This window comes from Emys orbicularis, chromosome 15, assembly GCF_028017835.1.
Source record: "Emys orbicularis isolate rEmyOrb1 chromosome 15, rEmyOrb1.hap1, whole genome shotgun sequence".
NCBI classification, from domain to species: domain Eukaryota; kingdom Metazoa; phylum Chordata; order Testudines; family Emydidae; genus Emys; species Emys orbicularis.
In genome coordinates, this window is record NC_088697.1 from 12,469,564 (window position 1) to 12,497,194 (window position 27,631).

At 49.8% G+C, this 27,631-nt stretch overlaps 1 protein-coding gene across 1 annotated transcript; it reads right to left on the minus strand.

The window, feature by feature from the left end:
• Nucleotides 1-1,903: 1,903 nt before the first annotated feature.
• On the minus strand, nucleotides 1,904-27,323 carry LOC135889366 (zinc finger protein 688-like). Its single transcript, XM_065417231.1, has 5 exons — nucleotides 27,265-27,323; nucleotides 23,706-23,788; nucleotides 21,766-21,892; nucleotides 8,599-8,712; nucleotides 1,904-2,500 (listed from the first exon to the last, which is right to left on the minus strand). Exons 2-5 carry the CDS (start codon nucleotides 23,769-23,771, stop codon nucleotides 2,436-2,438), a joined length of 372 nt encoding a protein of 123 aa, XP_065273303.1. The 5' UTR covers nucleotides 23,772-23,788; nucleotides 27,265-27,323; the 3' UTR covers nucleotides 1,904-2,435.
• Between the last annotated feature and the right edge of the window lie 308 nt (nucleotides 27,324-27,631).

Genomic DNA, 27,631 nt, shown 5'->3' on the forward strand with positions numbered 1-27,631 from the left:
ATAAACAAAATGCAGCTGTTGCTTATTATTGTCTGTAACAAAAGGTATAAATGCTCGCTGTAATTGTTTACCTGTGGAGAGACCTGCCTAGGAAGGGGAGACCCTGTGTCTTAGTGCACTCTCCCTTTACGCAGCTGCTTGAGAGAATAAAATATCTGACTTTGCTGTACCCAACCAAAAAGAGTGAGAACTCTGTTATTCTCTGGCTGTCAAAGGCTTATTTTTAAATTTTTTAAAATGCTGCCAAAAACTGCCTTTTGATGAGAAAACAGCGATAGCGTACACACTGCAATTGAACTTTTCTCAAAAAAAAACCACCCAGTTTCGGTGACAAAATCTTCCACCTAACGAGAGACTTTTGTCTTTTCCCCTCCCTTTATTGTTGACCAACAGCCAGTGTAGACACCACACCTTATATTTTTGATTTTATTGGCCTCTAGAAAGTGTCTCACAATTCCCATGCTGCCGCTCTGGTCAGCGGTTTGAACTCCACTGCCCTGTAGCCAACCCACCCAACCCCTTGCAAGCCCTGGGAATTTTAAATTCAATTTCCTGCTTGCTGGCTTCCCAGGTGAGCATGGCTGGCTATTGCTTGATTACGAAAGAGAGATCTTCAGAAGTAACCTCCTGGTAGGCCTGGGCCACAACTGCCTTGCTACCCAAATACATGAGCATTTTGCTTAGTTCCGAGTCACGTACTGTGGAATATTGTCCTTGAATCATCTGAGACAATATTGACCCAAACTATTGGTATGTCTACACTACGAAATTAGGTCAAATTTATAGAAGTCGATTTTTTAGAAATCGATTTTATACAGTCGATTGTGTGTGTCCCCACTTAAGATCATTAAGTCGGCGGAGTGCGTCCACAGTACCGAGGCTAGTGTCGACTTCCGGAGCGTTGCACTGTGGGTAGCTATCCCACAGTTCCCGCAGTCTCTGCCGCCCATTGGAATTCTGGGTTGAGATCCCAATGCCTGATGGGGCAAAAACATTGTCGCGGGTGGTTCTGGGTACGTGTCGTCAGCCCCCCTTTCCCTCTGTGAAAGCAACGGCAGACAATCCTTTTGCGGCTTTTTTCCTGTGTTACCCGTGCAGACGCCATACCACGGCAAGCATGGAGCCCACTCAGCTCACCGTCACCATACGCGTCCTCTGTGCTGGCAGACACAGGACTGCATTGCTACACAGCAGCAGCTCATTGCCTTGAGGCAGCAGATGGTGCAGTACGACTGGTAGCCGTCGTCATTGTCGTTGTCTCCTGAGTGCTCTTGGCCGACCTCGGTGAGGTCTGTTGGGGCGCCTGGACATAAATGGGAGTGACTCCAGGTCATTCTCTTCTTAAGTTTCGTCTCATGGAGATTCAGTCTGCCTGGAAACAATGACGGCTACAGTTGTACTGCACTGTCTGCTGGCGAGCACCCAGGAGACGACGACGGCTAGCAGTCGTACTGCACCGTCTGCTGCCAGCCTACCCCTTGCTCCTCCCTCCCTCCGTGAAAGCAACGGCCGACAATAGTTTTGTGCCTTTTTCCGTGCTGGCGCCATATTGCTGTCAGCTTCGTCATCCACCCGCCGCTGCTGCTGCCACTCTGCTCTCCTGCAGACGCCATATCACGGCAAGCATGGAGCCCACTCAGATCCCCGCGGCAGTTATGAGCGTTTTAAACACCACACGCATTATCCAGCAGTATATGCAGAACCAGAAAATGCAAAAGCAGGTGAGGAGGCGACGGCAGCGTGGTGACGAGAGTGATGAGGACATGGACACAGATTTCTCTATGAAAGTTCTGTTTGTTTCCTTGATGAAAACCCACCCCCTTGGTTCACTCTACTTCCCTGTAAGCCAACTGCCCTCCCCTCCCCCCTTTGATCACCGCTTGCAGAGGCAATAAAGTCATTGTTGTTTCAAATTCATGCATTGTTTATTAATTCATCACACAAATAGGGGGTATAACTGCCAAGGTAGCCTGGGTGGGGTGGGGGAGGAGGGAAGGACAAGGCCACATTGCACTTTAAAACTTATTGAATGCCAGCTTTCTGTTGCTTGTGCAGTCCTCTGGGGTGGAGTGCTTGGGTGCCCAGAGGCGCCCCCACCACGTTCTCGGGCGTCTGGGTGAGGAGGCTATGGAACTTGGGGAGGAGGGCGGTTGGTTACACAGGGGCTGCAGCGGCGGTCTGTGCTCCTGCCTTTCCTGCAGCTCAACCATATACCGGAGCATATCAGTTTGATCCTCCAGTAGCCTCAGCATTGCCTCCTGCCTTCTGTCAGCAAGCTGACACCCCCTATCACCTTCAACCCGCCACCTATCCTCGCGTTCATATTGTGCTTTCCTAGACTCTGACATTGCTTGCCTCCACGCATTCTGCTGGGATCTTTCAGTGTGGGAGGACTGCATGAGCTCAGAGAACATTTCATCGCGAGTGCGTTTTTTTCACCTTCTAATCTTCGCTAGCCTCTGGGACGGAGATGATAGGGGCAGCGTTGAAACATTTGCAGCTGCGGGAGGGGAAAAAAGAGAGAGTAGTAGTTTAAAAAGACATTTTAGAGAACAATGGGTTGGCAATTTAAAAGGAGGGGCTGCGGTTTTCGGGTTAACGTGCAGCACAAACCCAAGTAACCCCCGCCACACACACACACCCAATTCTCTGGGATGATCGCTTCAACCCTCCCCCCACCGCGTGGCTAACGGCCACCTCTAAATGTCCCCTTAATAAAATTACCCTATTTCAACCAGGTGACCATGAGGAATGACCATCCAGGAGAGCTTCATGGAGATGTCCCTGGAGGATTTCCGCTCCATCCCGAGACACGTTAACAGCCTTTTCCAGTAGCTGTACTGGCCGCGAATGCATCCTAAATTGCCAACAATCTTCAGGGCAAATTAATCAATACACATGCTTGCTTTTAAACCATGTATTATATTTACAAAGGTACACTCACCAGAGGTCCCTTCTCTGCCTGGCAGGTCCGGGAGCCCGCCTTGGGTGGGTACGGGGGGGTACTGGCTCCAGGTCCAGGGTGAGAAACAGTTCCTGGCTCTCGGGGAAAATGGTTTCTCCGCTTGCTTGCTGTGCGCTATCTTCAACCTCCTCCTCGACCCCAAAACGTGCATCCCTGTTGCGTGATAATCCATTGACAGAGTCAAAGCACAGGAGTGGGGTAGTGGTGGCTGCACCCCCTAGAATGGCATGCAGCTCATCATAGAAGCGGCATGTCTGGGGCTCTGACCCCAAGCAGCCATTTGCCTCTCTGGTTTTTTGGTAGGCTTGCCTGAGCTCCTTAAGTTTCATGCGGCACTGCTGAGGGGCCCTGTTATAGCCTCTGTCCTTCATGCCCTTGGAGATTTTTTCAAATGTTTGGGCATTTCGTCTTTTGGAACGGAGTTCTGATAGCACGGATTCATCTCCCCATACAGCAATCTGATCCCGTACCTCCCGTTCTGTCCATGCTGGAGCTCTTTTGCGATTCTGGGACTCCATCATGGTCACCTCTGCTGATGAGATCTGCACTCACCTGCAGCTTGCCACGCTGGCCAAACAGGAAATGAGATTCAAAAGTTTGCGGGCCTTTTCCTGTCTACCTGGCTAGTGCATCTGAGTTGAGAGCGCTGTCCAGAACGGTCACAATGGAGCACTCTGGGATAGCTCCCGGAGGCCAATACCGTCGAATTGCAACCACACTACCCTAAATTCAACCCGGCAAGGTCGATTTCAGCGCTAATCCCTTCGTCGGAGGAGTACAGAAATCGATTTTACGAGCCCTTTAAGTCAAAAAAATGGCTTCGTTGTGTGGACAGGTGCAGGGTTAAAATCGATCTAACGCTGCTAAATTCAACCTAAACTTGTAGTGTAGACCAGGGCTATATGATCACAGTGTTATTCAATTCCGTTCCATAGTTAGATGTACAATTTTAAAATGCTACTCTCTCTCTGGTAGCACATCCAATAGCTTTGAGTATTCATTCCTGATGACTGAACTGCTCTTGAACTTTCTCCATGCCATAATGGAGGAGTGGAAAAAAGACACGCACAAAAAGAAATTGTTTTAAGTAAATGGTCATTTGTCTCAAAATCCACCAAAAACCTGAACTTCACCCTATCACAAAAAACTAATATCCAGTTATGTTATCAAAAGCCCTCAGGAAAGAGAAAAACCCACAACACACAAGCGAATAAGACAGTTTCAATATCATATAAAATGAAATTCCAGAGCATCTTACATCTCATGATGCCAAATTAGAACCGATTTTCCTATTACGCTGTCCTCTGGTCCATTCAAACCTTCTTCACTCAGCACCACCTCATTACAATTCAGTCATGTGTGATGATGCGGTTCTGGCGGAACCCAACTGAGAGTGCCAACTCAGGACAAATTGCTCAAACAGGGCAGTTACAGCCCAAGGCTGGGGTTTTTTCCACCTCTAAGACAAACCAAACCAGCCAGACTAAGAAGACTTCAGTCTCACCCCACTGGCTAACCGCAAGTCTCACAAGCAATCTCCTTAGACACTCCAGTTTCCCAGTATTACCACCAGTGCCACTCGTTACGGGGACAAATGGTTATGAAAACCAAGACCCCAGTAAAAGAAAAAGGTTCTCCTGATCCCAAAGGACCAAGCCCCAGACCCAGGTCAATATACAAATCAGATCTTACCCACAAATCACGCTGTTGCCAATCCTTTAGAATCTAAAATCTAAAGGTTTATCCATAAAAGGAAAAAGATAGAGATGAGAGTTAGAATTGGTTAAATGGAATCAATTACATACAGTAATGACAAAGTTCTTGGTTCAGGCTTGCAGCAGCGATAGAATAAACTGCAGGTTCAAATCAAGTCTCTGGAATACATCCCCCGCTGGGATGGGTCCTCAGTCCTTTGTTCAAAGCTTCAGCTTGTAGCAAAGTTCCTCCAGAGGTATGAAGCAGGATTGAAGACAAAATGGAGATGAGGCATCAGCCTTATATAGTCTTTTCCAGGTGTAAGAACACCGCTTTGTTCTTACTGTGGAAAATTATAGCAAGATGGAGCCTGGAGTCACATGGGCCAGTCCCAGCATACTTTGCTGAGTCTGAAGGCATATTTGCCTTCTCTCAATGGGTCCATTGTATAGCTGATGGTCCTTAATGGGCCATCAAGCAGGCTAGGCAGAGCTAATCCCAGCTTGTCTGGGATGTCACCCAGAAGCATAGCATAAATTTGCCATACAGACAGTATAGAGCCAATATTCATAACTTCAACTACAAAACTGATACACACATATAGACAGCATAATCATAAGCAGTAAACCATAACCTTGTCTTAGACACCCCATTTGACCCCCTTTATACAAGATTTGGGTGCCACTACAGGACCTTGGTTGCAACAATGATCTATATGGTCCCAGTTTATGTCAATAATGTCACATCATGTTAGTTACAAAGGTTTTAGCATCATCATAATAGGGAAAATCAGCCAATCTTTCCATCTGGAAAGGCTGAAATGATACTTTTTTTCTACCTTTCCTCCTGCCTTTTAATTACATCTCACTATATTCTAAATCAGAAAACTGGTAGAAAAACTACCTCCTCTTCAGAACAAACACAAGTAATGTCAGAAAACCTGGGAATGAGACTCTCGCCCAACCAGGAAATCTGGTGACTAACATTCACTTTGCAATGTGATGCTCGGGGTTTATCAGGACTAGGAAGGGTGATGGAGATCAGGTCAGCACAAGGGGAAAGCTAACCACACCACTGCACCTGGGTTATGTCTGCCCTGAAAAGATAGTTGTGTTTTTACACCAAGTTAGCTAATTTGAGCAATTTAGGCTGTGTCTACATTAGAGACCTTACAGTGGCACAGCTGTATTTATGCAGCCGTGCTGGTGTAAGATCTCTTGTGAAGTCGCTCTATGGTGGCGGGCGAGAGCTCTCCCGTCGACATAATTAAACTACTCCCATTGAGCGGTGGTAGCTATGTGGGTGGGAGAAGCTCTCCCACCGACATAGCGCTGTGCACACTGCCAATTATGCCGGCAAAACTTATGTTACTCAGGAGTGGGTTTTTTTCACACCCCTGAGCGACATAAGTTTTGCCAACATAAGTGGTAGTGTAGACATGGCCTACTCAAATGTAGAGTTCTGGTGGAGACAAGGCACAGATAGTTTTTATCTCACTGTAGCTAGATGAGGTCAACCCTCTCTCCCCCAACTCGGATTGATGGACATTTCTGCCAGGAGGGGGACACATTCCCATAACTCATAAAACAAAGGAGTTGATAGAAAGGATCACAGGATTCACCCCAAAGAAAGGTGAGCTGCAAAAGATAGAAGGTGGCAACTCACCAGAAGGGAGCTGAGAGACTGCAGTAAAGGAAATGGTGCAATCGACCGTAAAGACCAATATGTGGGAATTAGCCAACGTATTACCAAAACAAAACCCAAAACAAAAAATCTTTGGGCAGCCCTCCTGAATACAAGTATAGTGTTATTCTCCTGTGTGGATTCTCTGATGTGTGATGATCCATGAACTATGACTGAAGCCTTTCCCACATACAGGGCACGACTAAGGCTTCTCTCCTGTGTGGATTTTTTGATGTGAGACAAGCCGTGAGCTAGAAGTGAAGCCTTTACCGCACTGAGGGCATCTGAAGGGTCTCTCTCCTGTGTGGTTTCTCTGATGTGTGATAAGGTTTCCTTTCCGAATGAAGCTTTTCCCACACTCAGGGCAGCTATAGGGCGTCTCCCGTGTGTGGATTCTCTGATGTTCGATAAGGTTTGATCTGTGACGGAAACTTTTCCCGCACTCAGAACATGTGTAGGGTCTCTCTCCTGTATGAATTATCTTATGTGCGTTAAGGTGTGAGGGTGAACTGAAGCTTTTCCCACACTCAGGGCATGTGTAGGGGGACTCCCCAGTGTGTCTTCTCTTATGTTTGATCATCTGCCATCTATCAGTGAAGCTTTTCCCACACTCAGGGCATGAGTAGGGTTTCTCTCCTGTGTGGATTCTCCGATGTGAGACCACCTGTGAGTTAGAAATGAAGGCTTTCCCGCACTCAGGGCACCTGTAAGGTCTCTCCTCAGTGTGAATTCTCTGATGTATGATCAGCAATGAGCTCCGAACGAAGCTTTTCCCGCACTCAAGGCACGTGTAGGGTCTCTCACCTGTGTGGATTCTATGATGCATGATCAGCAATGAGTTCCGATTGAAGCTTTTCCCGCACTCAAGGCACGTGTAGGGTTTCTCACCTGTGTGGATTCTCTGATGTGTGACAAGGCCAGAGCTCTGACTGAAGCTTTTCCCACACTCAGGACATGTGTACGGTTTCTCTCCCGTATGGGTTCTCTTATGTGTGGTAAGCTGTGAACTATGACTGAAGCTTTTCCCACACTCAGGGCATGAATAGGATCTCTCTCCTGTGTGGATTTTCCGATGTGAGACCACCTGTGACTTAGAAACGAAGCTTTTCCCGCACTCAGGGCATGAATAGGGTCTCTCTCCTGTGTGGATTCGCTGATGCGAGACAAGATGTGAGCTAGAAGTGAAGCCTTTCCCACACTCAAGGCATGAGTAGGGTCTCTCTCCTGTGTGGTTTCGCCGATGTGTGACAAGCTGAGACCTATTATTGAAGCCTTTCCCGCACTCAGTACATCTGAAGGGTCTCTCTCCAGTGTGGATTCTCTGGTGCTTATTAAGCTCTGAGCTCCGAATGAAGCTTTTCCCGCACTCACAGCAAGTGTAGGGGCTTTCTCCTGTGTGGATTCTCCTATGTAACATAAGCTCTGAGCTCCGACCGAAGCCTTTCCCACACTCATGACAAGAGTGGGGTTTCTCCCCTGTGTGAATTCTGTGATGTGTGGTAAGGTTTGAGCTGCGACTGAAGCTTTTCCCACACTCGGGGCATGTGTATGGTCTCTCTCCAGTGTGGATTCTCTGATGTATGATAAAGGCATTGTTATGTTTGAAGGTTTTCCCACACTCCAGGCAGATGTACGGTGTTTCTCCTGTGTTGATTCTCTCATGTCTAATAAGGTCTGAGCCTCTACTGAACTTTTCCCCTGGTCTGTGCTGACTCTCACAGTCGTTTGCCTGTGCACAACTCCAGGAAACATTCCCTTTGGATCTTTCTGAGAATGTCCCATGTGCTTCTACTTGCTCAGCATCGTCTCGTTGAGGATTCTCCTCCTCATTCACCATCCCATCATCTGCTAGGATAGAGAGAGAAACCAGAGACAGGTCACTCCCTTTGCCAGAGAAAAAGGGAACCTCAGAGAGAGGAATGGAAGAAATGGGGGAACAAACAAAAGTGAGTGACGGAGAGATCAAACAAAGAAAGCTGAATTTCCCCCAAACCTTTCCCCAAATGAGAGAGACGAGGGGATCAATTCTGGGTCTAAATTTCAACTAAACACTCAGGGAAAAAGCAGACTGGGGAGGGAGCGAATATCAGGCGAGAGTCAGGACAGGTAGGAAGCCATAAGTGAAGTCTGCCATGAGGATGCCACACCTCCTGAGGACAATCCTGAACTCAGAAAGCTCACAAGGGCTTTGTAGGAATCTCAAATATTTCCTTAATTCAGGGACAGATTTTAAGTTGGTTTAACTGATTCCTCACCTGTGCGGGCATCTCTCAGGGTCTCTCTTTCCTCAGAGTCCTGGAGGTCTGGGACCCATGGTTCCTCCCCTCGTTCCAGCCAGGAGATCACATGAGGTTTAGAAACTGGAAACCCTGCACAAGTGACAGAAAACAAGTGAGATCAACTGAATTTGAGGGATACTTGTGTCACATTCTGGGGGTGCAATCCAGACCCCCGAAAGGTTGTGTCACCACCTGCCCTGTAATCCTGGGTTCCTCACAATGCTTTGCTGTTGTAGCTCCCAGCCTGGGCCGCTGACAAACAACCTACCATAAGAACAAAAGAGCAGCCGTACTGGGTCAGACCAAAGGTCCATCTAGCCCAGTATCCTGTCTACCAACAGTGGCCAATGCCAGGTGCCCCAGAGGGAGTGAACCTAACAGGTAATGATCAAGTGATCTCTCTCCTGCCATCCATCTCCACCCTCTGACAAACAGAGGCTAGGGACACCATTCCTTACCCATCCTGGCTAATAGTCATTAATGGACTTAACCTCCATGAATTTATCCAGTTCTCTTTTAAATCCGGTTATAGTCCTAGCCTTCACAACCTCCTCAGGCAAGGAGTTCCACAGGTTGACTGTGCGCTGTGTGAAGAAGAACTTGCTTTTATTTGTTTTAAACCTGCTGCCCATTAATTTCATTTGGTGGCCCCTAGTTCTTATATTATGAGAATAAGTAAATAACTTTTCCTTATTCACTTTCTCCACACCACTCATGATTTTATATACCTCTATCATACTCCCTACACAGATCAGCACTTCCGGAGCAGGGGAATAACGTACTAGAGGAGGCTCCTTTTCTTCTTCAAGTGATGGTCTCTATTGTATTCCACCGAGGGTGAGTAACGAGCAGTACATAGATAGGCAGAGGGTGAGAGGAAGACGACAGAACTGTGGAGTGGAGGATCTTTGCACCGAATGAGCTGTCTGCCACAGAACCACACTCTGCAGCATAAGGAGAAGAAAAGATGCGTACCCAACTCCACGTGGCCGCCTCATATATGTCCGTAAGGGTCACGTCACGGAGCTCGGCAGTAGTCGATGTTGGCACTCTCGTGGAATGGGCCCATATCCCACCTGGTTGGGACCATCCTGATAATTGATAGCAGAGCTCAATTCACCCTGAGACCCACTTCAAGATTCTCTGGGTGGATATGGCCTGCCCTTTAATTCTCTCCGCTATGGCAACAAATAGCCGGGGAGATTTCAGGAATGGCTTTGTCCTTTGTAGGTAAAAGACCAGGGCCCTACGTACATCAAGGAAGTCAAGCTGCTGTTCCTCATTTAAAGCATGTGATTTGGGATGCAGGCAAAGTGAGATGGCTCTCTACTTGCATTCAGAAATATAGCTTACACGCAGACGGTGTTGTGCGGAGGACTGCACTGTCAGAACAGGTGGATGGGCTCTGTGGACTATAGGATGTTTCTGAGGAGGTTCATAGGCCTGTTGGTGGTAAAACTGGGGCTTCTGTAACACTGGGAGAAGACAGCAGGTGATAAAACGTTTGCTTTGGTGCGGATGTATATATGCCAAAGGATCGCAGAGTGGCTCTGGAATCTTTCAGCGAGTGCAAGGAGTCATCCGTCTTTTGATTGAAGAGGTGTGATTCATCAAAAGGGAAATCTTCGATCGTGTTCTGCACTTCTCTAGGGAAACCAGGATTCCCTCCTCATGACGACGGCAGTTACCAAAATGCACAAGGATGTGTCTGCTGAATCAACCACAGCCTGAAGCATCGACTTTGCGACCAACTTGCCTTCCTCTAGACTTGATAGGAATTGGCATGATCCTGTTGAGGTAGCTCATTTGCCATATGTCCATACTGTAAGAAGTCGTACTTGGCCATCACTGCCAGACAGTTCAAGATCCAAAACTGGAGGCCATCCGAGAAGAAAACCTTTCAAGCCATAAGGTCCAGTCTCTTGCCCTCCTTGTCAGCTGGGGTGGAGAGTGGGTGCTGTTGTTTAGCTCACTCCATAGCAGCCTGAATCACCAGGGAACTGGGCAGAGGATGAGAGAATAGAAACTTGGAACCGTTGGGGTGGACAGGGGGAGGACACTGTACCTCTTTTCTGCCTCTTTTGGGGTGGGGGTGCACATGGGCAGGAGATGGCACACAGTATGTGCCTGTTGGAGAGCGTCCTCGTTGGATAGGCCCACCCTGGCCAGGACCAACAGGTGCAAAATGTCCAGCAGGTGGTGCTGCCTGTGCTGCACCTCCTCCAACGGTATTTAGAGAGCATGAGCTGTCCTTCCTTGCAGCTCTTGAAACTGACAGCATAGCACCTGTGTAATAGCTACCATGGTGCCTGGAAATAGAACGGCAACTAAGGTGGGCCCCACAAGCCCTATGGAAATAATGAAAAGAGGAGGAGCTCACTGGGAATCAATGGAGGGGTGTGTAAAATAATGTAAATTAAAGATGTTTGGATGTGCCCCTCTCCTATGACTATGGAGGAGCAGGATCAATGGCCTATGGCAAGGGGTGGACAATTGGGTGTACTGCGTATGAGGTGTTTTTCTGGAAATGTACATATTACTAGGGGACACAATTACACTAGCCCCTAACCAAATTACACACATCTACACTCTGCTATCTGGACTTTGGTGCACAAATGGATCTGTAAATCTTATTGCTGTGAATAATTGAACCAGGGCATACTGCCTGATTCCATACCAAGTGGTTAAGTTTGTTTGGACAATAACCCATTTTTCTGTGGACATTCAATGGACTTATGATGTGGACAAAAGCACGCAAAACCTGCAGGGGCAGCTTGTTGCAACTGCCAGCAAATGGACACATTAAGATCTTGACCCTGTCGAAGGTGGTGGCTCGGATGTTGGACCATACTGCAGTGGTCAGGACTCTCAGTGTTGCTGTGGATTGTTAACTCTACTTGTGTTACATTGCATATGGAGATTACTTGTAGGTTATGTAGTAAGCCCTCCCCACCCCCCAGTGTGCAAGACAACCCGGACCCAACCTTCTCGGGCCCACTATAATGGGAAGTCTAATTGGAGTATAATGGGAACACTAATTGGAATAGGTGTGGTATGCCCGTACGAGAGAAGGTGCAGGGCACTGTACTACACAAGGGGCAGTGGGACAAGTGGAATATCACACCTTCCACCTTGATGCCTGGCCCTATCAGGAAATGTGTCACCATATGTCCTATGCTTTTCCAGGGATACCTGGGCAGGAGGATCCCAAAAGAAAAAGAAAAAAAAGGGGTGGAGTGTTAGGATATAGATATTCAGGCCTGTCTTTGAGAATTTAGGTGTATTCTTATCACTTAGCTAGTTACAGAGGTATAAAAGAAGAATCAAAATCAGTCTGTCTGTCTGTGTAAGGGCCTTCTCTTACTGTGACAGTCTGAGGCCTGGTTCTTAGGCTAAGGCCTTCGGCTAAGCAGCAGAGGCCAGCCGTAAACTGGGAAGTGTATGGTCACATCCTCACGTTCCAAACTACTCATATTGAAATAAGGTGCTATTGGGCTGTTAGGAATACAATCCTATCCTGATATTCCTATCACCTCCAGAGAAAGGGAAGAGCCTAAAAGATGTAAAAGGAAACTTACTTTGATAGCATCCTGTCTGGCAAGAACTTACTTATTAATAGCTGGGATGTGAAACCCTCATTTCTGTATTGTTCTATCACTGTAGTCTCCACTTCCCTATTGTTTGTCTGTCTAATCTCTGTCTGGTTCTGTGATTGTTTCTGTCTGCTGTATAATTAATTTTGTTGGGTGTAAACCAATTAAGGTGGTGGGATATAATTGGTTAAATAACCATGTTACAGTATGTTAGGATTGATTAGTTAAATTTCAGTAAAATGATTGGTTAAGGTATAGCTAAGCAGAACTCAAGTTTTACTATATAGTCTGCAGTCAATCAGGAAGTAAGGGGGGGAATGGGAACAGGGAATGGGGGTGGGGAAATTGGAATCATGTTTTGCTAAGGGGGGAATGGGAACAGGGATGGCTCTGTGGTGTCAGAGCTGGGAAGGGGGACACTGAGGAAGGAAACTGGAATCGTGCTTGCTGGAAGTTCACCCCAATAAACATCAAATTGTTTGCACCTTTGGACTTTGGGTATTGTTGCTCTCTGTTCATGCGAGAAGGACCAGGGAAGTGAGAGGGTGAAGGAATAAGCCCCCTAACAGTACCACTGTGTGCAAAATGTCCAGCAGGTGGTGCCGCTTGTGCTACACCTCCTCCAACGGTATTTCGAGAGCATGAACTGTCCTTCACAGCGGCTCTTGAAACTGACAGTAGTAGTCTGGGAGAGAAGAGAGAGTCGATGACACAACCTCGCCTTGGGACGACGAGAGAAATCCCTCCGGATCTGTCAGTACCATCAGGGCCGGGCTGATCGGGACATCGTCCAATCCCGGTTTCAAATGCCTACTCGGCGACGGACAGGTATGTGCTACAGGAGAGGATTCCCGTGCTGAACAGGACTGTTCTGAAGGAGAATATTGGGGCCACAAGCTCCCATATGGCCAACCTGATTGGATCCTGCTGTTGCAGCGCTGGTGCCCAGGGAGTCAGGTACCAGTAGCTCCTGGATTGAGGTAAGGGAGGGTATTGCCACGGTGCCATCAGGACCTTCTGAGAGTCACATCTTCAGAATGGAAGCAGCGGACCATACGTAATGTCCAGGCCCTCAGACTCCGAGGAGGAACCGAAGTTCGGCATCAATGATGGTGTTGATGGAGCAGGGAGTGTCACAGAAACACAGCCAAAGAGTTGACAGGTTGGATACAGGGGATGGGGCCCTCTCAGTAGGTGAAGGAACCAGGACACATGGAAACTTCATCCTTCCCAGAGTGAACAGTTCATGAGGCCCGGGGGGAGCACTTGAGAGTCTCCCTGGAGTCAACGGCACCAGATCTATGGATGGAACTGGGGCCAGAAAGGGGAAACATCTCGGAACTGGTGATTCACCAGATGTCGGCGGAGCCCATGCCGGGGTGTGCGAGTCCATACCTGGAACTGGCAGCTCCAGCAAGTGATGCTGCTTTTTGTCGCTCTTGGAGCGGGATGCCTCTCCTTGGCCAGAACTCATGGACGCTATGGCATCCTCCTTCGACCTGGCGGAAGACTTACTGCTATGCCTATGTGCGTGTTTCTGTGACTCATGACTAGGCCCCGGCGTGGGGTCCGTATCACTGGTGCCAGCGGAGCCGGACTGAAGCTCCACGGTAGGAGGTGCACGCTTAGACTGTTCAGTCCGATGTAGTGGGGGGTTCCGGGGCCAGGCTTCAACCCCAGCCCGGGGCGACTTCCATGAGATGCTTCTTAAGACGGGGGGGTGAGGGGAGGGCGCGCGGGGGCACGGAAACAGAGACAGATGCTGCACCTGGATGTGGTGTGGGCTTCCCCCAAGCAATACAGACCGCATTGGTGCTCGTCGTTGATGAAGAACAAATGAGGACAGGAAGTGCAGACTTTGAATCCTGTCCTCTAAGGCTACATCTACACTACAGGGGGGGGGTCGATTTAAGATACGCAAATTCAGCTACGCGAATAGTGTAGCTGAATTCGACGTATCGCAGCCGACTTACCCCGCTGTGAGGACAGTGGCAAAATCGACCTCCGCGGCTTCCCGTCGACGGCTCTTACTCCCACCTTCGCTGGTGGAGTAAGAGCGTCGATTCGGGGATCGATTGTCGCGTCCTGACGGGACGCGATAAAACGATCCCCGAGAGGTCAATTTCTACCCGCCGATTCAGGCGGGTAGTGTAGACCAGGCGTCAGTCATAATCCAGCATCCAGACCTGAGTGCTGGAGGGAGAGACGGGGGCGAGGGGTGGGAGGAGTGTTTGGAGGGGAACTGCATCCTGAGAATAGCGGAACTTTCAGAAACAAGAAAAATCACTACTGAAACCAGGAAAATCCTGACTATACAGAGTACCCAGACACGGCTGCTGGGGGCGAGGTGGGGAGTTGGGGATTGTTTGGCGGGAAACCGCCATTATGGCATCGCCAGTCCTTAATCCTACGAAAATTTCAGAAAGAAGAAAACTACTACATAAAACAACAAAGTCCTTCTAATGAGAGGCTTTGATTTGACATGACTTACAGCCATCTGGTGTATGGACTTAGCATAACCCACAGCCATCTTCTAGGCTCAACCACTATACGTTGGAAACAAAACTATAGAGTCAGGGGAATTTGGCCTTGGCAGACAGATAGAAAAGTATTAGCTGCAGCTACAGCCCTACTAATTGGAGATAGATAGATAGATATTCACAAAGTCATGAGAATGGGGAGAGAATGGATAAGTTAGCCTTCAGTTTCTGCAGTTTGTCTGATAATAAAAAGTAGGACCTTTTGCTGTTGCTAAAGAAATTTTACATAGTTAGAAAGTGTACTTTAAATAGGGAAAGAGTCCCAGTGTACTGCAGGTTAAGCAATTCTACCCTGACAGTGTATTTAACTAACAATGCATAAAGATAAGTGGACCTTGAGAAGTTTTAACTAACTTTGAAAAACACAAAAGCTAATGCAATAGGTGGTCTTAGGAATGTGAACCCCTGGACAGTGAAAATGAATGGTTAGTGTTTTTGCATAGCTATAATTGGTTCAAGCATAGATAAGAGAAATCCTCATTTTAACTACGTAATGGGGGGGTCAGAAGACGGGATCGTTGGAACTTAACTCAGAGACACAGCTCAAGACCAAAGGTGCCAGGACTTTTACCCCTGCACGACCATATTGCGCAGAAGCCGGAGCCCCGGACGAGAGCAGATCCTGATTGGCCACCGGGAGACGTCCAGCTGTCTTTGCTGGGAGGGGTGAGCATTAGATGCTTGGCGTGTGTATTCTGTTGATTAGTTGCTACTAAATACATGCACATGTTTAAGGATATGACTGTGTAAGGCTCTTTCATTGGGAAAGGGCCCTGCAGACCTGTAGCACCCTGAGTATACTAGGAAGGGATATTGGCCCTGAGCCCAGGGAGGGGTGAAGTTGGGCCTCTTGTCCCTGTGTACCCACAAGGACGGGGAGGGGGTGGGAGCGTTAAATTGTGCGGGTTACATCCTGACTAAAGAAAGAAAATGCGTCACCAGGGACGAGGGGACAGCAGAAGCTCTGACTTGGACCGGGCAGCGGTGAGAGGGAACTGGAGACGCAGGCAAAACCACAAGGCAACGCAAGGGCGCAAATGTGACCCCACAGACACTACTACTATAAAAAGCTCCCGCTCTGGGAGCATGGCGCATGCGCATTAGCCTCAGTGGAATTCAATAGGGACCATCACTCAAAGAAGAACCTACTTTAAACAACACACGGCATTGACGAAACTCTGTAGTGTAGACATTGCCATAGTTAGGTCAGCCTAGCCCCCACTTTAGACACAGCTAGGTCTACGGAACAATTCTCGGCTGGCCACTTTCAGCTGTAGCGCTTGCAGTGTAGACATGCTTTTAGTTAAAAGAGAGCTCTCTGTGCGAACCCATGACAGCTCTGTAACAAAAACACCTCATGTGTCCTGGTCTTTACACTCCGATTATAGTCATATGACTATGTAGCAGACTATGTGGCTCTGGGAAGAAAGATAAAGGAGTTTGAGGCGTAAGTGGTGTTCTCGTCCATCCACCCTGTGCAGGGAAAAAGCCTGGGTGGAGACCGTCGAATTGTGGAAGTCAACAAATGGCTAAGCAGGTGGTGTCGGAGAGAAGGCTTTGGATTCTTTGACCATGGGATGGTGTTCCAAGAAGGAGGAGTGCTAGGCAGAGACGGGCTCCACCTAACAAAGAGAGGGAAGAGCATCTTCGCAAGCAGGCTGGCTAACCTAGTGAGGAGGGCTTTAAACTAGGTTCACCGGGGGAAGGAGACCAAAGCCCTGAGGTAAGTGGGGAAGTGGGATACCGGGAGGAAGCACGAGGAGGAGAGTGCAAGAGGGGAGGACTCCTGTCTCAGACTGAGAAAGCGGGAGAATCAGCGAGTTATCTTAAGTGCCTATACATAAATGCAAGAAGCCTGGGAAACAAGCAGGGAGAACTGGAAGTCCTGGCACAGTCAAGGAACTATGATGTGATTGGAATAACAGACTTGGTGAGATAACTCACATGACTGGAGTACTGTCATAGATGGATATAAACTGTTCAGGAAGGACAGACAGGGCAGAAAAGGTGGGGGAGTTGCATTGTATGTAAGAGAGGAGTATGACTGCTCAGAGCTCTGTATGAAACTGCAGAAAAACCTGAGAGTCTCTGGATTAAGTTTAGAAGTGTGAGCAACAAGGGTGATGTCGTGGTGGGAGTCTGCTATAGACCACCAGACCAGGGGGATGAAGTGGACTAGGCTTTCTTCCGGCAACTAGCAGAAGTTACTAGATCGCAGGCCCTGGTTCTCATGGGAGACTTTAATCACCCTGATATCTGCTGGGAGAGGAATACAGCAGTGCACAGACAATCCAGGAAGTTTTTGGAAAGTGTAGGGGACAATTTCCTGGTGCAAGTGCTGGAGGAACCAACTAGGGGCAGAGCTCTTCTGGACCTGCTGCTCACAAACCGGGAAGAATTAGTAGGGGAAGCAAAAGTGGATGGGAACCTGGGAGGCAGTGACCATGAGATGGTTGAGTTCAGGATCCGGACACAAGGAAGAAAGGAGAGCAGCAGAATACGGACCCTGGACTTCAGAAAAGCAGACTTTGACTCCCTCAGGGAACTGATGGGCAGGATCACCTGGGAAAATAACATGAGGGGGAAAGGAGTCCAGGAGAGCTGGCTGTATTTTAAAGAATCCTTATTGAGGTTGCAGGAAAAAAACATCCCGACGTGTAGAAAGAATAGTAAATATGGTAGGCGACCAGCTTGGCTTAACAGTGAAATCCTTGCTGATCTTAAACGCAAAAAAGAAGCTTACAAGAAGTGGAAGCTTGGACAAATGACCAGGGAGGAGTATAAAAATATTGCTCAGGCATGCAGGAGTGAAATCAGGAAGGCCAAATCACACTTGGAGTTGCAGCTAGCAAGAGATGTTAAGAGTAACAAGAGGGTTTCTTCAGGTATGTTAACAACAAGAAGAAAGTCAAGGAAAGTGTGGGCCCCTTACTGAATGAGGGAGGCAACCTAGTGACCGAGGATGTGGAAAAAGCTAATGTACTCAATGATTTTTTTGCCTCTGTCTTCACAAACAAGGTCAGCTCCCAGACTGCTGCACTGGACAGCACAGTATGGGGAGGAGGTGACCAGCCCTCTGTGGAGAAAGAAGTGGTTCGGGACTATTTAGAAAAACTGGATGAGCACAAGTCCATGGGGCCGGATGCGCTGCATCCGAGGGTACTAAAGGAGTTGGTGGATGTGATTGCAGAGCCATTGGCCATTATCTTTGAAAACTCATGGCGATCAGTGTAGAACCAATGTGAATGAAATTGTTTTTAGTTATTCACTGTACCATTGTAACTTCTGTTCACCATTTCATTACACTTGCCATTTTGCCTACATTGTAACTTTCATTACACTTGCCATTTTGCCTACATTGTAACATTGTAACTTCTGTGCAATATTGTAACTCAAAACCCATTTTAAAATGCTGACTCCATTTTGTAGAAGGCTTGAGCTGCAGCCTCCATTTTTGCAAGCCATACTGTAATTTTATTAGTCTAGTTGAGATGTGTGAATGAGGTATGTATGGGTGATAGAATCAACCTCCAGCACCAGCCCGTCCTGATGAGATAAAGTTCAAATACCAACGGCTGAAGAACTAGACAACAGCCCTAACTCAAGCAAGAAGCATCCACCCTAAAAAGAAAAAAAACAACAGAAGGAAGATCAAAGCCAGGTCCCAGGCTGACAGTCACACCTGCAATTGATGGGTGATCAAGCACCAAACCCAGAGGCGGCGTGACACAGCAAGACCTAGAGACTTTGAATCCAAACTAAAGCCTACAAAAAGGATGGGTAAGATGGAAAACTTTGGAGAAGGGTAACATTCTGCTGCCAACATGGAAGGGCATCGGTGCATACCCAACAGAGACCCAGCTCGTCCTTGTGCCCGGCTTTCCTGGCCAGTTAGCCGCCACAAGCTACGAACCCAAGCTGCAAACTCAAGCCACAGACTCAAGCAGGACTGGTAACTATGCAGCAGCTGCAGAACATCTGATGGATGTGTGTGTGTGTGTGTGTGTGTGTGTGTGTGTGTGTGTGTATAGGTATTAGGTATAATGTGTGTATAAGGATTAAGATATTAGTTATTGGTCATAAATCAAATTGTTATCATAATAAATGTGGCATCTTTATCTTGTCCCCTTTAATAAGTTCCTGCTAGTTTTTATTGGTATAACATCAGGGGAGGTCCCGGATGACTGGAAAAAGGCTAATGTAGTGCCCATCTTTAAAAAAGGGAAGAAGGAGGATCCGGGGAACTACAGGCCAGTCAGCCTCACTCAGTCCCTGGAAAAATCATGGAGCAGGTCCTCAAGGAATCAATTCTGAAGCACTTAGAGGAGAGGAAAGGGATCAGGAACAGTCAGCATGGATTCACCAAGGGCAAGTCATGCCTGACTAACCTAATTGCCTTCTATGACGAGATAACTGGCTCTGTGGATGAGGGGAAAGTAGTGGATGTGTTATTCCTTGACTTTGGCAAAGCTTTCGATACAGTCTCCCACAGTATTCTTGCCGGCAAGTTAAAGAAGTATGGGCTGGATGAATGGACTATAAGGTGGATAGAAAGCTGGCTAGATCGTCGGGCTCAACGGGTAGTGATCAAGGGCTCCATGTCTAATTGGCAGCCGGTATCAAGTGGAGTGCCCCAAGGGTCGGTCCTTGGGCCAGTTTTGTTCAATATCTTCATTAATGATCTGGAGGATGGCGTGGACTGCACTCTCAGCAAGTTTGCAGATGACACTAAACTGGGAGGAGTGGTAGATACACTGGAGGGTAGGGATAGGATACAGAGGGACCTAGACAAATTAGAGGATTGGGCCAAAAGAAATCTGATGAGGTTCAACAAGGACAAGTGCAGAGTCCTGCACTTAGGACGGAAGAATCCCATTCACTGTTACAGACTAGGGACTGAATGGCTAGGAAGCAGTTCTGCAGAAAAGGACCTAGGGGTTACAGTGGACGAGAAGCTGGATATGAGTCAACAGTGTGCCCTTGTTGCCAAGAAGGCTAACGGCATTTTGGGCTGTATAAGTAGGGGCATTGCCAGCAGATCGAGGGACGTGATTGTTCCCCTCTATTTGACATTGGTGAGGCCTCATCTGGAGTACTGCGTCCAGTTTTGGGCCCCACGCTACAAGAAGGATGTGGAAAAATTGGAAAGAGTCCAACGGAGGGCAACAAAATTGATTAGGGGGCTGGAGCACATGACTTATGAGGAGAGGCTGAGGGAACTGGGATTGTTTAGTCTGCAGAAGAGAAGAATGAGGGGGGATTTGATAGCTGCTTTCAACTACCTGAAAGGGGGTTCTAAAGAGGATGGATCTAGACTGTTCTCAGTGGTAGCAGATGACAGAACAAGGAGTAATGGTCTCAAGTTGTAGTGGGGGAGGTTTAGGTTGGATATTAGGGAAAACTTTTTCACTAGGAGGGTGGTGAAGCACTGGAGGCTTGACAAAGCCCTGGCTGGGATGATTTAGTTGGGAATTGGTCCTGCTTTGAGCAGGGGGTTGGACTAGATGACCTCCTGAGGTCCCTTCCAACCCTGTGATTCTATGATTCTATATCAAGCACAGAGAGAAACTGAGGTATGTACTGGAATCACAGAAATATTACCAAAATTCCCACATCCAATGGTCATAGCCCTCGGAGAGAAAGCAAATGGTAGGCGCTGGACTTTAATGCATCCAATAAGGATAAATGAAAATTGTTATGCCACTGGTCATTTAAAATTTGTGTATGTCTAAAAATGATACTGGGATGGGACATAAGTCAAAGGGGGAGGGGAACAGGACACAGAAACCAATCTACACATGTATGAGTAGTAAAGGTATAGAGCAGGTGTAGGCAACCTATGGCACGCGTGCCAAAGGCAGCACACGAACTGATTTTCAGTGGCACTCACACTGCCCGGGCTGCTGGCCTGGGGTTCCGGCCGCCGGCCCCTCTCAGCCTGCTGCCGGCCCCAAGTCCCGGCCACCGGTCCAGGGGGCTTTGCTGCTGGTCTGGGGTCCCGGCCACCAGCCTGGGGCTCTGCAGCTGCCCCCAGCTGTGGCCCACTGGGGCAGTGAAGGGTGCAGACAGGGGCAAGAGGGGGCGCAGCTCAGCACCCCCACCTTAAAAATTGTTCCAGCGCCACTGTACGATATTTTTAAGTTATGATTTGCTGCTTACATCACTATCACGCCACGTGGAACAGCGCAATGGTTTGATGTTGAGATTAGAATATACCTGCAAGAACTGGAATCAGAATTTTCTGACAGATTTCAAGATTTCCAGCAATTTGGCCCAATGCTTTCTTTTCTAATTAAACCTGAAAAGTTCAACGAAAGAACCTTGGATTTGTCTGTATTTCAGTGGATGGGTGTTGAAGATTTCAAAATGCAACTCATTCAGTTAAAAAGCTCAGAATTGTGGGCATCAAAGTTTGGAGATCTGTGGAGTGCACTTGAAGCTACTGAGAGAGTTCATGGGGCCTCTACTCTGACCTGCTGGACGTCCCTGCCAGTGAAATTTAACTGTTTGAAAAAAAATTGCGTTTGCAATGCTTTCAACATTTGGATCCACATACCTGTGTGAACAGGTATTTTCACACATAACATCTGCCTTCTGTCCCAATCGAAGCCAGTTAACAACTGATCACTCAGAAGCCCGTGTGCAGCTTAAAGTATCCAAATACGTGCCAGACATTGGAAAACTCAGCAAAGAAAAGCAAGGGCAAGATCACACTAAACTGATAAGATCTGCATTTTAATTTAATTTTAAATGAAGCTTCTTAAACCTTTTTAAAACCTTGTTTACTTTACATACAACAATAGTTTAGTTATATATTACAGACTTATAGAAAGAGACCTTCTAAAAACGTTAATGTATGACTGGCATGCGAAACCTTAAATTAGAGTGAATAAATGAAGACTCGGCACACCACTTCTGAAAGGTTGCCGACCCCTGGTATAGAGTTATTATTACAGAGGTTCTTTAGAGAACCCACAGCTTCCAATAACCAAGGGGACAGGACTCCTTACCTAGCAAGGTCACATTCTCATAGTTCTCCTGCATGACATCTCTGTAGAGGGCTCTCTGAGCGGGGTCCAGCAGAGCCCACTCTGACTCGGTGAAATACAGAGCCACCTCCTCGAAGGTCACCGGCCCCTGAAAGAGCAAGAGCCCCTCACTTAGTAATTTAGTACAACCCCAGGATTCATGGGAGAGCAGGAACATGGTAGCACAGTCCCACTCCCACCCTGAGGAGCCAGGAGGCACCAGGTTGAGGGGAGAAAAAGAGAGTCCCTCACGCTGGCCAGTGGGGGCAGGGGTCTTCATATTCATCACACACCTACTAGCCAGAGGCTGATACAGGAAATGGAGTCCCCGGCAGGGTCAGGGACCGCCTCCTGGCGGGAATCCCAATACCTCCCCCCCATAAAATTATATATAAACAAACACCTGGAAGAAAGAGGAAGTCGACAGGAAAAAATGTCAGAAGCTTGGAATTGTAGAACATTAATAAGGCAAGGCAAGGCAAAGCAAAGAAACAAATGGAGAACTCTCTGGCCAGCAGAATTAAGGAAATATGAAGGAGGGTTCTTGTTTTTCAGTATATCAATAACAAAACAAAAAATCCTAACAACGTTATTGGTCCATTACTGGACAGAAAGGGCAGAATTATCAATAATAATAATAATACAGAAGAAGTAAAAATGTTCAGTGAGTATTTCACTCCTGGATTTGGGGAAAACAAGCAAATGATGTCGTGATATGTTTATGATGACAACACCACTCTTAAAATCAGCAGTTCCAGATATCTTCCATTCAAGAGTTTTAAAAAAGCAGGCTGAGGAGGTTGAGGAGCTCTCTGGACCATTAATGCTGCTTTTCAATAGCTCTTGGAACACTGCGGAAACTCCAGAAGACTGGAAGTCAACAATAAAGTTGCCCCTATATTTAAAAAAAATTGTAAAAGGGATGACCAAGATAACAGGCCTGACATCGAACATGGGCAAGATAATGCGGGGGAAGAGGGGGAATATTAATAAAGAATTAAAAGAGGGAAATATAATTCATTCCAATCAACAAAAATTTAGGGAAAACAGATCCTCACAAACTAATTGGATTTTTTTTTTTTTTTTTTTTGAAGGAGATCAGAAGTTCGGTCGATAAAGGAATAGCGTTAATGTAATATACTTTGATTTCTCTAAGGTATTTGACCTGGTACAGCATGATACTTAAACAATTACATCAATACAAAATTAACATGACATACATGAACTAGATTCAAAACCAGCTGATACATTTCAAAATATAACTCTAAATGGTCACGTGGGTGGGTTTCTATTGGGGTCCCACAGGGATCGGTTATTGGCTCTCTGCTATTTAACTTGCTTATCAATGACTTGGAAGAGAACATAATATCACTGATGAAGTTTGCAGATGATACAGAGTTTGGGAGAGTGGTAAATAAAAAATAAAATATATGGAGATATACCTATCTCATAGAACAGGAAGGGACCTTGAAACGTCATCAAGGCCAGTCCCCTGCCTTCACTAGCAGGACCAATTTTTTTTGCCACAGATCCCTAAATGGCCCCCTCAAGGATTGAACTCACAACCCTGGGTTTAGCGGGCCAATGCTCAAACCACTGAGCTATCCCTCCCCCCAAAGTGGATGAAGTGTGTCTGTTGGTTCGGGCTGCAGCACTGGGAGTCTGGGAAGTTTTTGCAGCTCTGGCCAGGGGGTTATTTCCTGTTCCACAAACAGGGGAAAGTTCCACGCCCAAACCCCAGGAGGCTGCTCCTTCAATGTGGGGCCTAATCCGAATTCATTCGGGCAAGTTTGTCCCCTCCCTTTCCCCACCCTGGGTATTTCCTGCCCTCTCCCACCTCCAGCAGCTCCCACCCTCCTGTACATTTACTGCCCATCTCCCTCCAGCCAGAACCCACCACCAGCTCCGTGATAATCCCATACCTCAGCTAACTCCGCTGCAGCCATTGCCTTTCCCGTGGAAGAGTGGGACGATCCGGAGCAAAACATGGACGTTATTCTGTACCCTGTCGGGGCGAAAAGAGCAATTGGAGAGATTTCAGAAGACGCTTTTGTCCATTTCTCCACAGAGGCCCCACCAGACTTTTTTCCGTGGCAAGTGACTATCTAGGCTCTGCCACAGTGATTTTATTAGCGGTAGGTCTTCCCACCAGGATTAAAGCCTCCCAGGCCTACTCTACATTATAAAGACCTCATCTACACTAGGTCAACGTAAGCTGCATTGCATTGACTTAGTTGCGCGTGTCTCTGCACTTAAATTTCTCTCCCACCAATGTAAACTGTCCATTATGCCAACATGGTAACACCCCCTCCCCAAGCAATGCTGAGCCATGGTCGATGTACTGAGGTCAACACAGTGCAAGTCTTCCCCTCTTTCCCTTCCTGACACCTCCACCCTCCAGACACACAAAGGGCAAACCCCACTGGGGCCCACTATCTTCCCCTCCTGAATCCCCCAGTTTGCTCCCTGGGCAGATCCTGGCAGGAGTTGAGGGCAGCCGCTTCACTGCTGTACAGGCAGCTCCCGGCCCTCCCTCAGGGACATTCACAACCAGGGAGCACATTCCCAGGGGCTGTGAAATCCGAGGCTCCCGGGACATTTGTGCAGAGTCACTTCCCTGCCCAACCACAGCACTTTCCCTGAGGTCTCTGGCTCAGCGGTTGGTGTTGGCAGAGCCCGGGGCGACTGTAGGGGGCTACTGAGTGGAGTAAGAGAGAGCAGCCTCCCCTCCGTCAGCAACAGCCAGCGCCCCCGGTGACAGTAACGAATGACACCACCTCCCTCATGTTAATCCAGAGTCACGCCTTGTCTTTATTGCAATGTCAATCCAGACACTGGAGTCAATGAGACCGGAAATGTGGTATAGGAAGAAGGAGCCAAAATCCTTTAAAACATATAATGGGTGATCCACCCTTTCCCACCACCGCTGCTCCCCACATCTGGGGCAAGGACTCAGAGCGATTTGCCGACCACCGTTTGGGCAGGGATGGGGGGGTTGGATGTTGCCACACATATTTTATCAGAATAATGACCAGCAAATGATGAGTTTTCCCATGGTCCCTCACAAGGCATAATTTGTACCATGATTATTGCAATCAGGTGTAGGGTGTGGGCACAGGGCTACGTTCTGTCACCTGCCCCCCCCCCCCGCCCCCATGCCATCCATTCACACAGGCCCAGGCCAACGCTGCTTTAACAGGCGAGGGGAGGGGATGGAGGAGCCAAAAGAGTCAACAAATTCCCATGTCCTGTCCCTGGCAAATAACGATCCCAGGGATCCAGCTCAGCGCCGGGGGAAAGACCCCTCATGGGGACGGTCTGTCCTGGGTTCTGGGCACTTGTCTGGCACAGGCAGTGTCAGCATGTGAGGGGTTAATACAGGAGGGGGAGGGAGGCGGCGGCTGCTCTGGGCACTGTCTGAGGGAGCAGGGACCGGCCGTGCACAGCGCAGCCCGGGAGGGGGGGAAACCCCTCACCCCGCACTGGGAACAGGGAAAGTCAGTCAGGGCCCAGCCCAGTGTCCCGTTAGCGGCTGGGAGACCCCGTACCCCAGACAGCGAGCGGGAGGTCTTTCTGGACCAGGGGAACGGCCCTGTCCCCTGCACCTGGGCTGAGAGAACCTCACATTGTTTTCAGTGAGGTGGAAATAGTTGTGTTGCAGAGTATCAGGTGGTGTCCTCACACCTTTGTGTATACAGCAGTCACAGACTCGGTGTTATTACCATCCTACTGGTACGAGACAGTGCGGTGTTGGTAAGCTAAAATGGCTTTCATCCTCCTGTTCCTGGAAGGTGTCCTGACCAGCCCAGGTCACATAGATTCATAGAATCGTAGGCCTGGAAGGGACCTGGAGAGGTTTTCTAGGCCAGTCCCCTGCACTCAAGGCAGGACTCAGTATTATCTAGACCATCCCTGACAGGTGTTTGTCCAGCCGGCTCTTAAACATCCCCAATGATGGAGACTCCACAACCTCCCTGGGCAATTTACCCCAGCGCTGAACCCCCCTGACAGTAGGGACGTGTTTCCTCCTGTCCGACCTACACCGCCCCGGCTGCCAGTTAACCCCGTTGCTTCTGGTCCAGCCGCAGAGGTTCCGGGGAACGATTCTCCCCCGTCCGCATGTGCCTGAAACCTGGTCTCGCCTCCCGCTCGGCCTCTTTCCCCTGCAGCGAATGTGGGGCGAGTCGCCTTCACCTGCAAACACGCTGCTGTTAACGGCGATAACGGGGTGCGGGGGGGGGGCACGGGGCCGGTAACGGATATAACGGGCGGGGGGGGGTGAGAGCCCCGGGCGCTGACACCCCGCCCCCCCTCCCTGCCTGCACCCTGTTGAGCCGGGCTCCCCTTTCCCAGGGCCGGGCCGGCTGCTTTAATAGCCCCATGTGCTCGCTGGCAGCCTCCCACCGGGCAGCACCAACACAGCCGCTTAAGGTGGCCCGTGGGGCTCGCGGGGGCGCTGCCGCAGCCCCCCCCACCCCCAAGGCAGCTGCCCCCCTCCAGCGCCCGGGGCCCCAAACCCACCTGCGCTCCCCACTGTCGGGGGGGGGGGTCAGGCCGCCCCCGAGCCCAGCCCACCGTAAGTGGGGCCCGGGAGCCAGCGGGCCCGGAGTAGGGGGCAAGCCTGGCCCACAGGCCTCCCCGGAGCCCGGCTGTGAGCTCAACTCCCCGGCGCTGTTCGGGGGCTCCGGCCCGGCTCCCTCGGCCTTGAGTCCAGCTCCGGGAGCAGCCCGGCCCCGCTGCGATCCGCCCCGGCCCCGTCGGCCTGGCCCCGCTGCGATCCGCCCCGGCCCCGTCGGCCTGGCCCCGCTGCGATCCGCCCCGGCTGCCTCTGCCCGGCCTGGCCCCGCTGCGATCCGCCCCGGCCCCGCTGCGATCGGCCCCGGCTGCCTCTGCCCGGCCTGGTCCAAAGCGCCCAGCCTGGGGCCCGCCTGCAAACAGCCTACCCTCCTGCCCCCCAGCCCCCTGCCCCGAGCCCCCTGCCTGCCCGCCCCCCAACCCCCTGCCCCGAGCCCCCTGCCTGCCCGCCCCCCAACCCCCTGCCTACACCCCAACCCCCTGCCCTGAGCCCCCTCATACACCCCACACCCCTCCTGCACCCCAACCCCCTGCCCCCCCGGCCCCCTGCCCCGAGCCCCCTGCCTGCCCGCCCCCAACCCCCTGCCTACACCCCAACCCCCTGCCCTGAGCCCCCTCATACACCCCACACCCCTCCTGCACCCCAACCCCCTGCCCCCCCGGCCCCCTGCCCCGAGCCCCCTGCCTGCCCGCCCCCAACCCCCTGCCCCGAGCCCCCTCCCCGCACACCGCACCCCGCCCTTTATGATGTTCGCCTTTAAAACAAAAAATTCCCTGGGCTCTGGCGGGAGCAGAGGGGTCCCGGGGGCACGCGCACTAGAGGGGGAGGGGCGGGGCCCGGCTACACGCGGTACAGGGGGGGGCGGGACAGGCTCCACGGGGGGATCCCCGCCCCCCCGCACTCACCCGCTGTCGGTCCCCGGGCCCGGCTCTGCCCGCGCGCGCAGGGTTAAGGGCGGGAAAACGCCCCCTCCCCTCGGCGCGAGCTACGCCTGCCCGGAAGCTGCGGCTCGGCGGTGCGCGGGGCCTGCTGGGAAAAGGAGTCTCTCGCCGGCTCTGCGCGGGCGCCGCGCATGTTCTCACGTCGCCCTAGCAACGCTGCTGAGGCCGCGAACCCCAGAAGCAACCGCCCCCTTCCCGTCATGGGGCCCCGCCCCTGCTCCTCCCCTTTCCCCAAAGTCCCGCCCCCGTTCCTCCCCTTTGCGCAACGCCCCGCCCCCTTTTCCCTGAGGCCCCGCCCCCGTTCCTCCCCTTTCCCCGAGCCCCCCCCCCT

What these genes read in the sequence shown, in the direction of transcription:
- LOC135889366 (XM_065417231.1), bottom strand. Translation starts at nt 23,771, where the DNA reads ATGTTTTGCTCCGGATCGTCCCACTCTTCCACGGGAAAGGCAATGGCT. An exon ending in TGAGAATGTGACCTTGCTAG is followed by an intron (nt 8,713 to 21,765) that starts GTAAGGAGTCCT and finishes TCACTTGTGCAG; the next exon opens with GGTTTCCAGTTTCTAAACCT. An exon ending in CCTGAGAGATGCCCGCACAG is followed by an intron (nt 2,501 to 8,598) that starts GTGAGGAATCAG and finishes CCCCTCCCGCAG; the next exon opens with CTGCAAATGTTTCAACGCTG.